The sequence below is a fragment of the Alexandromys fortis genome, unplaced genomic scaffold, assembly GCF_014885135.2.
Source record: "Alexandromys fortis isolate MF-2015 unplaced genomic scaffold, M_Fortis_MF-2015_v1.1 scaffold_10, whole genome shotgun sequence".
NCBI lineage: Eukaryota > Metazoa > Chordata > Mammalia > Rodentia > Cricetidae > Alexandromys > Alexandromys fortis.
Genome location: NW_026067895.1, coordinates 21,513,829 through 21,528,931, shown reverse-complemented (window position 1 = coordinate 21,528,931; position 15,103 = coordinate 21,513,829). Strand labels below are relative to the sequence as shown.

The 15,103-nt window shown below is 42.6% G+C and overlaps 1 protein-coding gene across 2 annotated transcripts in view; it reads right to left on the bottom strand.

Moving 5' to 3' along the window:
- Nucleotides 1-15,103, bottom strand: part of Plce1 (phospholipase C epsilon 1) — a 262,100-nt gene that overhangs the window by 223,168 nt on the left and 23,829 nt on the right. For both annotated transcript variants that reach the window (XM_050157296.1, XM_050157303.1), the window contains exon 2: nt 1,228-2,764. In XM_050157296.1, coding sequence (XP_050013253.1) covers nt 1,228-2,427 — 1,200 coding nt within the window. In that variant the 5' untranslated portion in view covers nt 2,428-2,764. The remainder of the gene's footprint in view (nt 1-1,227; nt 2,765-15,103) is intronic.

Below are 15,103 nucleotides of genomic sequence, written 5' to 3'. Positions count from 1 at the left end.
TTTTGTCAGACAAGATCCCGAATGCTCCCAGGCAAGAAATAGGCACAGTATATGGTTCTGTCTTCAGCAGTGCAGATCGGGCCCAGAGCAATTTGCCTGCTTGTTTATGGTTAAAGAGAAAAACCGAGATTCTTAGAGGCCCTGGAACTTAGAATAAAATATGAATATTCTCAGTAATCTTATGTGTAAATTTAGCAAATTTAGCATTTCTTTAATTATGAGCATCTACAAGAAGTGAATGATCTTGCCACCAATAAAAATAAAACATTTCACATCATATCGTGGTTGTGGTGGTGGACATCTTATGATATTATGGCGATTTAGACTCATCCATTGTCTCCCTTTGCCCAGATTAAAGGGATCTCCTGTAACATGAGGCTCACAAGGTCGAAATTAAGAAAGTCCCAAGCAAGTCACTCTACTTACATTCCTTACTGCTTGGAAACTCAGTTAGCTATCACAATCCTAGGTAACGAGGGTCCGTGTGGCAGTAAAGACACATTTAAACCGGCATCTCCCAATTTCAAAACCATCTTGTGTCTCACAAGTGTAAGCCAACATATTTTTCTTCATTACTGATGCTTTCTATTTCATTTGGTGCATTTAAAGTGTTATTTTAACCACATTGTCCTCGTTGACGGGGTACATGGCATGCACTCACACACACAAAGTTTAAGAGAGAAGAAAGGAAAGACCTTTGGCTATAAAGTGAGCTTCGAGACTGAAACTCCTTCAGGCCTGTAAAGCTAAAGGCCACAGTGGGTCATGGAAAAGACTTGAGAATGCATCTCCAAAGCTGATGACAGAAAATCCGTAACTTCTCCAAGCCCTACATAGGCCTGCGCATGTTTTGTGACCTGTGGAGTCAACTTAGACCTTAGGCCTATCAATTGGAATATCTATTTCTCAATAACTACCAATGATTCCTGTGAGATTCATAATTTGACAGATCTTGCTTTATCTTTTAATTAAAGCAATAAGAAATTCAGATTTATAAAAAGAACAAGCAAGTTTAATGAAATAATGGAAAGAAACGGGAGTGTCCACCTGTAACCTCAAGATTCAGGAGGCTGTCAGGAGGGTCGTGCTAGGCCATGTTCGTAGCAAGCTCCAGGCTTATGTAGGGCCTATGTAGTAAGACCCTAGATAAAAACTCCTAAAGGGGGAATGAAGGAAGGGAGGAAAAGTGAAACAAACCAAAGCGGTGCAAGAAACGCAAACTCTTACCAGACACCACTGGGCTTCAGACAGACGTAGGCTCCCACGTGGCCTTACATCCATTGCTGACAGAGGTTCCATTGCATCCCCCCAAGACCCTAAGAGCCTCGCTCTCTTCCGATCCACATGGCTCCAAGCAGCTGGCCCGATATGGCCAGAAGGCAGGGTTCTCACTATGGCTCGAGTGCCAGTGTACACGGACTTCTTCACTTCCCTGTCATTTTTACAAAACCTTCTCACCAGCAAAGTGGACCGTTCCTTTTTGCTTTTCAAAAAATCGTCTATGTCTTCACAACTGTCAGGGAAAGCCTCCAAAGGGCTCAGGAAAGTTTTGGCAGGTGGGTTGTGAGTAAAACCCTCCCTGCAAAATCCAGCCCCTGAGCAGCCCCCGTCAGCCTGCGGGCAGGAGCTTTCAAAGCGCAGGTATTTGCGGTGCAGCAAGCTGCAATGTTCGCACTGCAGCTGCCCGTTCTGATTGCCACAGTCTCTGGTCAGTTCCACTAGCTTACAAGTATACGCCTCGTAATGTTTCTTCTGCTGCCCCCCAGGAAGAGCAACGTAGTTTGCACAGTCATCCAAAATTAATTTTTCTGACAGGGAATGGAAAGCGTCGGACATTGTTCCCTCTGCTTCATAACGGAAATGAAAGACTGCCATGTTGCCGTCAGGCTGAGGTCCGCTGGGCTCCGTGATTCCAGGCTCGTTTCCCAAAGGGCTCACATCCATGGGAGGATCACCCATTTCCAGTTGAATTCCAGGGAATGCCTTCCTTTCCAGTGGAGAAGAAATTCCAGTTTGCAAACACAGGCCGTCTTCTGCGACCGAGTCACAGGCCCCACGAAGCTGGTTCCGAGGAGGTTCACACTGGTGACTTTGCAATAGGCTGTTGCAGTTGACGGTGCGGTTTCTCACAGAATCTGGCAGGTTTTGCTCCCAGCACTGTTCATTGTGGTTCTCATCGCTCATTATTCCTCCCGTTGCTATTGAGAGGACCTGGGACAAATGGCTTCTAGAATGCTCTGCCTCAGGTTTGTTCCACCGTGAGAGGGTCTGGGGGATCTGGCCGCTGCGCCTGCCAGCGCGTACCTTTGGAGCACCAGCATCTGAGACCTGTTCACTCTTGTCCTCTCCCACTGCCGACTGGGCAGAAGCCACTGTCCTCTGAGTCACAGGGATGAGGACGGAAGAGGCTATTTCTTCAGAAGTCATCTTGACCTGTGTCCTTCAGTTACCCTTCTGTGTTCCCTTCCCTGGCGATCATGTTAAGATAACAGGTAATCTCACATAATCCCTGTCTCTGTGAGAAAGGAGTTGACAGCGCCTTTCATTTGGGTTTGTTGAGAGCCAGGCAAAAGTTTCCAGTTGTAATTTCCAACAAGAACAGTTTGTTTTAGACCAATGCTTCAAAACGGCCCTCCAGTTTTCTTTCCTCTTTGCTTGAAGCTAATTTTTCAGAAGCATTTTACTCAGGATCACATTCTGCGACTTGTAGTTTATTGTTAGTGTGCAATGACTTAAAAAATCCAGCTTGAGTGTTTTCTGCTCCCTATAAGAAAAGAAATAACATCAAACATTTATGGTATTAAATGGATTTTTAAAGCGGGTTGATAATTATTACTTAGTGGAAGATATAGGTCAATTCTGAGGAGAGAGTTTTACAATCAAAAGTTAGTTTTAATATGTTAAGCATTTGTCATTTTGGCTTGACAATTTGGAACTTCCACTTCCACAAAACAAAACAAAAAGAAACTGGAGAGTATGAAGAATCAAATTTATCCTGGTGCTTTAAATAAAGTCTAAGCAAAAAAAAAAAAAAGAAAGAAAGAAAGAAAGAAAGAAAGAAAAAAGATAATGATTTTCACACAGTGAATAATCCAAACAGAATGTTGATATCTGAATCAAGAGAAAAATTAAGTGAGTGCAGTGTAAATAGTTGAGCTTGCTCTTAGAGAGTCTCTAGACCCAGGTAGAATCCAATAGTCTGTCTAGGCAGAAGAGGAAAAGCTACCACTTCAGGAAGGCCAAAGGAGCGAGGGTGATAAGACAAGAGCTGCAAAGATAAGACAATAGATTTCTCATCAGAAACAATGCAAGCAAGCAAAGAGTAGAGTAAGAAGAGACACTGTTAAGCAGAATTCTATACCCAGCAAATGTCTTCTACAAATGAAAATGAAGTAGACCTTTTTCAGCCATGCAGAGCCGGAAGGGCTCATCAAGTAGCAGAGCTGAACTGTAGAAAGTGATAAAGGAAGACCCTGTGCAGAAGGAAAATTCTACACAGGTCTATCTAAAGGAACAAAGAGGGGCTGGAGAGGTGATTCAGCAATTGGGAACACCGGCTGCTCTGCCAGGAGACCCAGGTTCATCTGTAGCACCCACACAGCAGCTCCCAACTGTCTGCAATCTAATTAAAACTGATCTGATACCCGCATACACGCATAAATGCAGATAAAGCACTAATGCGCACAATATAAAATACACAAATAATTTTAAGAGGAGCAATAGCCTAAACTTAAATATGTACATAATTTTTTTCATTTTTTAAAGAAATCGTTTAGCAAGATAATTGGCCATTTAAGCAAAATAGTAATTGTGTGCTGTGAGATTTCTAATAAATGCAGAAGTGAACTGTCTAGACAGTAGAGGTCAAGAGAGGGGACCTGGGACGGTAATGCCATGAGGTTATTTCTCCATGAATCCTTAGACGGCTTCCTAAAGGTAGACTAGAGGTGTACACTCTGAATTCTAAAACAATCAAGTCATTTAAAAGCCAGTTAATTTTAAACACTTGTTATAAAACCAAACAGTAAACAAAGAAGAGATGCACCAAAGGGAATGAACAGTGGGTTTAAACATTCCAAAATGCATCTTCAGCCAACACTCCTAGCCCCCGCTCCCTCACATTTAAAGAAACATCCCTTGGTTTCACCTGAGTAAGAAATCGTTCGGTTTAAATGTAAGTAGACATAAAAGACTGACTTATGAAGGTGTAATATTTTAAGTGACTTAGCTAGTTTAATGGCACAGACTTCAAATTATTGAACATCTTCCTTGTATTACATGTTGTCCTACGGGGTAGACTGCCAGCACTTACATGAAACCCTATGAACCCAGAGAGTCAACCAAACTTCTCTGGGATGTGGAAGGTGCTGTCAGCAAGGCTCTTTCAGGAATGTTGGGACCAGAGGGTGCCCATCACAAGTGGATCCTTTCTGCCTAGGTGCAGCCTCTCCTCCTGAGGCAACTCTTCACAGGTCGCCACTACCCACTGCCAGCAACCGGCTGTGCTGGCTTTGCTCTTTGTCATACAGATGCCACTCTTTCCCAAGGAAACCTACCGACATCCATTGCCTAAACACGAGTCGATCAAGAACAACAAAAGACATACCAAAGCAGGTAGAGAGAAGCCCATGAGGCCTCAACCTTACACTAAGAGCTATACCTCTGAGGACAGGAGAAATAGTCTTCCAATTGGTTACCCAATACCAAATGCTCAGCCTGGAAACATGCATACAAATAACACTGTGTAGACTGAACATATTATATTATGTATATAAATGCATATGCATATAATAACAATAAAAAGAGAGGCCATAAATTTCAAAGAAAGCAAAGAGCAGTGGTATGGGAGCGTTTGAAGAGAGGAAAAGGAAAGGGCGAAATGTTGTAACTATATTATAATATCAAAATTTTTTAAAAGAATGAAAAATAATCTCTGTATCCACAAACAGCTTTCAATTTCAAGAATGCTACAGAAAACTTTAATGGGTTATCTTACTAATTTGGATTCAGGGTCTTTGCTTTTTTTGTTTTGTTTTGTTTTTTCAAAGCCATCAATTTGATAGTTAGTCCATGTTTTGCTTTTGTTTCTTCATCTGTGAAAGGGATAAGTAATTCTAGGTGGGAGAGAGGAGCAAACATTTTTGGTACTAAGTCTTCTGGTAAATACAGTGCAATTAATATCTCAGTTCATTCTCACAATCCTATAAAATAAAGTAATGATTTTTAAGTAACAAATGCTTTTGATACTCCTCTTTACAAAAGGTAAGACATGATTCTCCTCGTGGATATGGGATACACTAGTGATTTCCTCCTAACACACAGAATGTGATGGAAGTAGCCTGGAGGACTTCCGAGAATAGGTCACGTTGCCAGGGACCAGCTGCTGTTGAGCGCCCCTGACGGTCACATGGTATATTGATGTGGGAGTGTCATATCAATCTGTTGATTTCATTGGCTGAGCAATAAAGAAACTGCTGGCCCTGATAGGTTAAAAGATAGGTGGGCGGAATAAACAGGATAAGATGCTGGGCGGAAGAGGAAGTGAGGTCAGACTCTGCTCTGCTCCCGGAGACTCAACAGCTCTGCTCTCTGGAGCAGAGACACCATGATGGACGGAGGCTAGAATCTTCCCGGTAAGCGCACCTTGGGGTGCTTACACGCATTATTAGAAATGGGCTAGTCCAGGTGCGAGAATTAGCCTGTAAGGGCTAGAGTTCATGGGCCAAGCAGTTCTTTAAATGAATACAGTTTGTGTGTTGTTATTTCGGGCATGAGCTAGCCAAGTGGCTGGGGTGTCGGGGATGCAGCCCCGCCGCTCATATTTCAACAGTATATCATCTTGAGAGTGGCTCCTCTGGCCTCAGTCAAGGCTCCCAATGATTACAGCTACAGCCAGCACCTGCAGCCTCACAAGAGCGCCTCAGCCACATAAGCCCTCTCTCAGACTCCTAACCACAGAGTTATACGGAATAATACACGTTTATTGTTTTGCACCATAAATTTTGTTGTATATTGATTCTTACATAGCAACAGATAATACAAGAAAGTTCTGCTCTTTGTATTTGGGAAACTAGAAATCAAGGCCTAGAAAAAGGCTAAGTCAGCTGATGGGAATGGTGGAGACAGAATTCAAATCTCAGAGTCTGACTCCAGAAACTTTTCCTAACCATGAACTGTGCTGTTCCTCCTCTATCCAGGCTGAGACCTTGTGGGTTCAGGTTCTGGTGTTTATAAAGACATGACTCCTAGGAGTAACCTATTATTTATTTGGGTTTGTTTCGGAAGACTGGAGATTACAGACAGCCCACTAAAGCAATGATCTTTGTTTTGCTTCCAGCTGTATTCAGGAATGAGAAACATCACGGAGAACTAACTCCCTAGGCTGGGCTCCATCTCACGATATTCCATTTTTCAACAAATGTTTACATGAGTGCAAAATTAAATGAGGCAAGAATCTTGCCCTTAATTTCTTCATGAGCTAATAAATTACCAGTCAAGGTATGTTACAAACAGCGCGGTGTCAACACTGACGACGAACACCTAAAACAGATGGTGGGCATGAGGCAGGATTAATTTCCACAGTGGGGTTGCAGGAGATGATGATGATTAAGCTGCATTATTAAAGACACGTAGGAGTTAGCAAAACGATGAGGTGCAGTGTACTTCCCAGAGAAGAGCAATGTGAATTGAAATGAACTAAAACAGCCAAACACAGGGTCTGGGACCTCTGACAAATATTTTACAGTCAGGTTTGAGTTTCTCTCCTGCAAAATAGAAATAAAATTGCCTTCAAAGATAAGGTTATGAGTGAAAAGCTTTGAAAGATACCAAGTCAGAGGAAATGTCTGTTAGTTTACATTATTCACAAGAAAGGACAGTCAAGGCTCAATGGCTCTGCCTCGGTGGCATGGTGTTTGTTGAATTTCCTCTCATAAGACATTTGTACACATATTCTTCATCAGGTCTGCTTGAGTTTCATTTCTGCTTTATAATCAGAATCAATTCCTTGAATATCAGTCTTGTGACCACCAGTTTCTATCGTTCTTGAATTATCAATATTAGGAAGAAACACCTGTGTCATACATGTCAAAAGTGGTCAGCCAATCAACAAATGCTAATTTCTGCCCAGACCATCTAAAGTAGTCCCGGGTTAACTTTAAAAGAAAGGGTCAACTAAGATTAGAATTAAAGCTGCAATGAGCACTATGATATTGTCTAAATAAAATTAGAAGCACCAAAATGTGGACCGTAGTCTTAACAGATATGAAAAGCAAAAGGATGTAAAATGGGATTTATTGTTTTTCTTACATGGACATGTGAGAAATGTTTATGAGGGAGACTAGAAAAGGACCACCACCACCCCCCGAGAGTTCAAGGGATGTATGGCCTAAGGTTATGTAATATGGGGGGAATGGGGTCAATCTAATATGTCTAAGCTAGAGATTTATTGGGGGTAGATAGTATGATTAGGGTAATGAATAGCCAGAGCAGAGCCATGGAGATATAAACTGTGCTGGAATTTATAGACGAAGCGGTAAGATAAGAAAAACAGATAAAAGGTATAAAGGATCAGAGGGTGACACAGAGGGAGGTTTTAGCTTCAGAATAGGGGGGTATCAGCCAAGAATACTGGTGCTAGTGGCTTTTCATGGGCTAAAACAGGGGTAGAGAACTACAGCCTGAGGCCCAAAGCTGGCTGGCCACCAGACTTTATCGATAAAATTTTACTGCCACGCAGTTACATCTACTAATTCATGTCATATCTATGTCCGTTTCTACATTTTAACAGAGGAGTTGGGAAGCTGTGACACAGACCGTGTGGTACACAAAGCTGAAAACATTTACCATCTGGCCCTTTATAAAAGAGGCTCACCAACCCTGTCCCGGATAAATAATGAGATGGTGAGCTGCATGTTTAGAGCCAGAAAATCAAGTGGGAGTCCTGATCGCTGTCTTCGCCTATCTGGTCTCAAGATGAATAAAGGCTTGTTTCATATTGTCTCAAAAGGCAGAATAAGGGCCAAGGCATATTAATTATTAGGAAGAAAGTCTGTGGCCCAGCCTAACAAAGAATTCCCTGTCTTGCAGAGCTGTTTAACCAAGGGGGAGCCATCTTTGATGATGGGCTTCTTTAGACGCTGGTAGAGAGATTTCAATAGAGCAGCAGCATCCAGCACTGAGGGAGCTCACAATATGCTGAAGAGATTGAGTGAATGGACGGCTGTCTGTCATATTTAATTATAAAAACAATAGTTAGTACTTAACAGAACATAAACTGTGTGAAAATCTTGTTCAAACAGATATATAGACGCTCATTTAATATTTGCGACAGCACTGTATGAGTCCTTTATTCCCTAGCAGTGATCCCCTCCCTCCCTAGAAATCTGTGCTCATAGTTATTCAGATAACATAATATCTGAATTTCAGGGCAAGGGTATCACTACCCCTTATATCTAAATGTGGCCATGTGATTATGGTACAGCTAATGAGACATAAGGAAAAGTGGTTTGCAACTTCTGAGAAATGTCCTTGGAGGGACAGTCCTTCTCAGAAGATGGATGCTAAAAAGAAATCCCACACTAGCTCAGAACTGAGTATCATAAAGGGGTTATTTATTTAGGGGTAGACTCACAGATCACAATCCTCTGCACGAATGGGAAACGGGAATTGAATCTAGCAGCCAGAAGAGAGAGGGAGTGTGTGCGCTTTACATAGGTATTTATAGTATAAAAGGCCACACCCAAGTGGGCTGGTAACTTAAAGGCTACTGGCTGAAGGAATTCCTACAGCACCTCCCGACTTTGTTTAAATAAGAGAGTTCTAAGCCTAATATAAAATTATATATAATAAGAACAAATATCAAGAATAAAAATTAGAATTACAACCAGCAAAAAACATATCAAGCAAGAAACATGTTATAGTCTTCCTTAGTTATGATAAAAGATAAAGTGGGTATAAATATTATAACTGTAATTCTTGCTTGATACCTGTTTTAAAACCTTCCTTTTCATTTAAACAGAAAAGAGGAGGCGAGGGGCTGGAGAGATGGCTCAGTGGTTAAGAGCATTGCATGCTCTTCCAAAGGTCCTGAGTTCAATTCCCGGCAAACCACATGGTGGCTCACAACCATCTGTAATGAGGTCTGGTGCCCTCTTCTGGCCTGCAGACATATACACAGACAGAATATTGTATACATAATAAATAAATATTTTAAAAAAAGAAAAGAGGAGGCAATGTGGGATTCCCTCTGTATACTGTGATTACCATTGATTAATACAGAAACTGCTTTGGGCCTATAGCAGGGCAGAACAGAGCTGAGAGGGAAAAATTAAACTGAATGCTGGGAGAAAGAAGGCAAAGTCAGGAGAAGCCATGGAGCCGCCAGAGGAGACAGACATGAGCCACCAGCCGGAACCCTTCCAGTAGGCCACGAGCCTCATGGCAAAATATAAAATAATAGAAATGGATTAATTTAAGACATAAGAACTAGCTGGCAATATGCTTAAGTGATTGGCCAAGCAGTGATTTAAATAATATTTTGAGAGTCTGGGCAGCCGGGAAACGAACAAGCAGCCTCCAACAACACTTCTCCCCTCCCCTTATTTCTCTTTGCTAGTCTCAGGAAGGACATGATGGCTGGATCTGAAACATACTTAGCAACATGCTGTTATGAAATCCAGCACATGTACAGTGAATATAAACTCATAAATAAGTAAATAAAGAAATAAACCTTAGCTGTCGGCAAACCGTCAGATTTTGCACCTGTCAGAGTGTGCATAGTTCAGATGGTTCTTAACCAGAAGACCAGCAACGATTTGACAGATGGGGGATGTGAGCTGGGACTTTACAGAAAGGTGGCAATTATTTATAGCCACGGAGAGGAGAGGAGACTTTGAATAGAGGGAACAGTACAGATAACAAAAGATAAAGGAGGGGACTGCCCAGTGCAGAGCTGAGAGCTGGCCTAAAGCTCTCTGGAGACCATTTTATCCAGCCAGTCCAAGTGAAAGTTGTTCATCTCTGTCACCATCATGAGACTGACTCTGAGAGCTGAAGCAGAATTTAACAGGCCCACTTACATCTCCAAACCTAAAGAGCTTTACTGAGCTGCTCTGAATATCTGTGGATGACAGACAGCCAACCAGGGGACAGTTGTTTGCTTATACATTCTCCTCCCCCAGGCTCCCTATGCAAAGAGATTAAAGAAGGAATGTGTGCTCTCATGGGTCTGTCCTCCCTTTCTCGGTCACGTGCACACGGGGCACGTGGGTACAATGAGCACATGCCCGCACACAAACACTGCATGGTACAAGTCGATCCCCACTGCTTCTTCTTCCAAGTATTTGCAGCTCCACTCCCTCTTGACCTCCTTTCTCTGAACTATTACGATGGAAATTCCATAACTCACAGGAAATAAAGCTTTGAAACATTCCCTCAAGGCACTGGTGTACTCATCTGGGTCCTTGTCCAAGACCACAAAGGTTTAACCCCTCATGGCTTTAGCATTCTTGATTAGAAGTCTTTCAGAGTCTGAAATGTCAGGCTTCAGACCCCAAAGACCCAGATACCTTGACTTTATATCCTGTGTATGTTAGGCATGAGGAATTGGCTGATATGTAATGAGAATGCTACAGGAATCGTTTTCTACTTACAAATTCATTGAATTGTCAAAAAAACAAAATGGAGGTTCACAAAAAGGTTGTCCATATCAGGTTAAGTCTCAGTTGTAATATGCTAATAAGCTACAAAAAAAAAAAGGAAACCCTTCTGGTAAATACAGTCATCCCCCCAGAAATAACAAAAATTGTAAGCATCCAGACTGAAGTCAAAAGAAGAGAGACAGGATTTCAATGTGACACCACTCATGGGACTCACCTCCAGCATTGGGGTGTGACCCTTTATATCTACATGAGGTTAGCTCACAATGAACTACAGAGCCAAACAGAAAGCCCACGTGGTGAAACATACAGGAAGAGGTTAATGTCTTCATGACACTAAGGCACAAATCATAGGACACAAGAAGCACTAATAATAACGATGAGGAAAAGATGAAATGGGCTTAAACAAAATTTAAAACCCTTGCCTTTCAAACACCTAAAAAGGTTTTTAAGTCAATTCCTTTAAAGGAAAAGGATTGGTTTTCAAATATATTTTCCTGAAAAGGGCCTTGTATTTAGAATGCTTTTATTGTTGTTTATTTATACATATACAATGTGTTCTGATCAAAACCGCTCCCCACTTCCTCCCCCCAACTCCTTTGAGAACCAGCCCACCACGTCTTCCTTCCACCTTCACATACTCTATTAAAAAAAAAAACCCACAGAGTGGAGTTAGTGTCACCAGTATGTGCAGCCATCTACTAGTGCATGAGTAACCTACAAAGGGTCACATCCTAAAAGAAAACAGACTCCCTCCCCAACCCCAGCAGCCACAAACTGTTGAATAATTTTAATTTAAAAAAACTACAACTAAGGGCTGAAGAGATGGCCCAGTAGTCAAGAGTGCTTGCTGATCTTCCAGAAGGCCTAACTTTGGCTTCCAGAATCCATATCAGGGAGCTCACAACTGCCTGGGACTCCAACACGGAGAAACCAGGACCATCTCTGGCCTCCTTGGTTGCACTTGGCACCTTTCAGGTACTCAGGAGTCATATGGGTTAGTGACGGCTGTGCTACACAGAATGGTATCCAGCTCTCCAGAGCTATGCTGCTGCAAACACACAAAGTTGAGCTGTGGAGACAGAATCCAACTGTGGGCTGAGGGAGTGGACACATGAAGTGAAAAGATTCCAAGTGGGATTCTCTGAGCAGTACTGAAAATGCTTTACTGCTTCTTGACTGCAATGCGGTCTCCCTTGGTAGCCCAGGCAGCCCTCCATCTGCAGCAGCCCTCGTGCCTCAAGGCTCCCCAGCGGCTTAGAATACAGGTATGAGTCTACACTCAGCTTAAAAGAGTCTATGCTCTGGTCAATGTGGAAGCTGCCCAGGCATGTAACTCCCAACTCTCTGCTTTATCCCAGAGGTCCCAAGCTGGGGTCATAAGCTGCGTTTCTCTCCTGCATGCTCCCTCAGCTGTAGGACTTTGAACAGTGTCTTTGTTACTTTTTTACTGCTGTGGAAAAATGCCATGACTGAGGCAACTTACAGAAAAAAAGCCTTAAGTAGGGGTTTGCTTATAGTTCCAGAGGGTGACTCCATGACCATGGCGGCGAGTATGCAGAAAGTCAGCAGGCCCGCTGCTGGAGCAGCAGTTAAGAACTTACATCCTGATCCAAGGGATGGAGACAGAAAGAGAGAAGCATTGGGCCTAGCATGGGATTTTGAACCCTCAAAGCCTATTCCCAGTGACAAACCTCCTCCACTAAGGCCACACCTCCTAATCCTTCCCAAGCAGTTCCACCAGCCACAGACCAAGCATTCAAATACATGAGCCTGTGGTGGCCATGCTCATTCAAACCGCCACAAACCGCAAGCAGCCTGTTTAACCATAAGATATTGTTGTGAAATCTTTAAAGGCTCTCAGAACAGTTTTCAGAGCCTGACAGCTTAACAGACAGATCTTAGACAACTCAGTTTCACTAAGCCTTGGTTCTCCATCTATAGTTTCTCATGTAACCCTCACAATTAACCTTCAAAAAGAATTAGCATCTTTTCTCCTCATCATAATGAATACACTTTCTGGAGTTATCACATGCCTCCTGATATGGGATATTGTCTGTTTCATTTAAATCACTCCAGAGCATTAAAAATTATAAAGGCTCAACGAATATTTGCTCACTTACTGTTGTGTGTAGATTATTTGTTTGCTAAGATGTAATCATTTTCCTTAACCTATACAGAAAGGCAACCGAAGGAGTCTGAAAGTTCTATGTGCTCACTCAGTGACTAGCACATTGTGAGGTCCCACACACGTTGACAAGGAGAGGCATAATCCCTGTATACAGGGCAATCTTAACTTACCACACTGTTATAAACAAAACATATAAACAAAACATGGGCGCATGAGCTAATGCCATAAATGACGGGGTATTACGGCCCTGAGAGTCTAAGCATCGGGAGTTATTCCATTCAATCATGCACACACGCGCTGTGACTATCCGTGTGTCCAACTTGTGATTTCAAGAAACACACAGATCAGACTGGCAGAAAGCAGCATGGACTGAAGCCAACAAGGGAGGCCCTCCCAGAGTGTGGCACATGCTTTAACAAGGGCCTACCCCACTGAGGAAGGCCGGGCAAAAAATAGCAGAGTGAAGTGGAGTTGCAGTCATTTTACACTTGAGATAGACAGAAGGTTCTGGGCTGACTAGACTATGGACATCACCCTACCCTTTCAGAGAATAATCTCAGCAAAGGCAGCAGAACTCAACGGGCACTGAACAGTTCCCATTCCTGGGTGAGGAGGCACATTTTGGAAACCCAGATATGAAGGGAAATAAAAAGCAGGAAGGAGCCAAAATTGCTGCCTTAAAGGCCTTGCATTACACATCCCTCGAGTTTCCCCAGCAGCCAACTGCCACCATTTCCATGGTGTAACTACAGGCTCCTATTATAAGCAACTTCTGGTTAATTGACAGGTAACATCAACACATCCATTTGCTGAATGTCTCTTCAAGCTAGCATTCTTTCGAGCCATTCTTCAATTACCCTGAGTGTCTTCCAAAGAATTAAAAATACATGTGATGAAAACCCAGCCTGGAGGAGATAAATCCAACAGAACGGCTCTCCTCTCGTCGGCTCTCCCATTACCCTTTCTCAGTAAGATGACCCCTACTGCATCAAAAGAAGGTACCAACTGGCTTCTGCATACTGTTCTTCACGGTTGTGCCTACTGAACCCTCTTTTGTGGGTCCCCCAGGAGTGATGCCTAAGCAACACTTCATCATCACACCAAGCAAAATGTTTCCCAGATTAAATAACTCCCCAGTCTCACGGGAGTTCTCCCACAAAGCCCTGGCATATTTAATGCATCACATGGCCATGCCTAGCCATGCTCTACTTCAAACCCGTATTCTACTTAACACTAGCACTAACGAAGGCCCTCTAGTCAACAAGCTAAAAAAAAAAATTGTTCCTGCTGCTCATGGATGCCACCAATGACCTCAAATGCTGGGCAGATGCCCGGGCCAACAGCTGACTCAAACAGTTGATGTCATTCTCACGGCTTGTTTTAAGTAGAGTTAAAAATGCAAATAGAACACCTCGTTAAAACTCAAAGTTCATTACAGCTGTGCCTCTGAGATGAGAGGCAACACTATTCATGCTTCTTACCTGGCGGGGGGAGAAGAAGAGGCAATGAAATTTGGGGTCCTTATTATTTCGTTTGGGGTCCCTTGTTCGTTCATCTTCAGGCTAATACTTTGGCACTTGTGCTATTTTTCAAGATGGTGTAACCCCAAGGTAAATATACAGAGAGCTGATTGCAGAGTCCACAGTCTGAAGCCAGCCAGCTGCTCCAGCCTGTCCTGCCCAGCCTTCAGGTTCTTCCCAAGGCTCCAGCAGTAGTAGGGGCCAGGGTACCCAGGGAGGCAGCAAGACTGTAGGTGGGGAGATGGGGCTATGATGCAGCAAATTCCAACCCCCAGAGGGCTGCTGGCTCCTCTCCAATTAACCATGGGGTGACTGGGAAGACCAGGCTCCTAATGTAGGAGGTATGGGGCATGTGCTTTCAATGCCATGATGCTGTTATTTCAAGTAGCAACTGGGATTGTATGGTGCCAGGGATTTTATTTTTTAAAGGCAACTTTTAAAAAGCTATTAAATCACATTTCACAAGAACTTCTTAACAAAAAAAGAAAGAAAAGGAAAAGAAGCCTACACAAATTATTAAAGTAGTACATATTTACCACAAAAATATTAAAAACAAGCAACAAAATGAAAATACCCTGATAGGTAAAAGGAAAGATATGATATTATGAGTACTACCCATAATACTAATTATATCATATATTTCTATTTTCTCCCTCTAAACATATACAATCCCCACAAGTAGTATCATTATGTGTCCAGGTATGGTAGTAGATAATGTCATTACAGTCTCTAAAAGAATAGTTTAGGGTATATAATGAAATACACACAAGCACTAACAATTTCTTTTTGTTTCT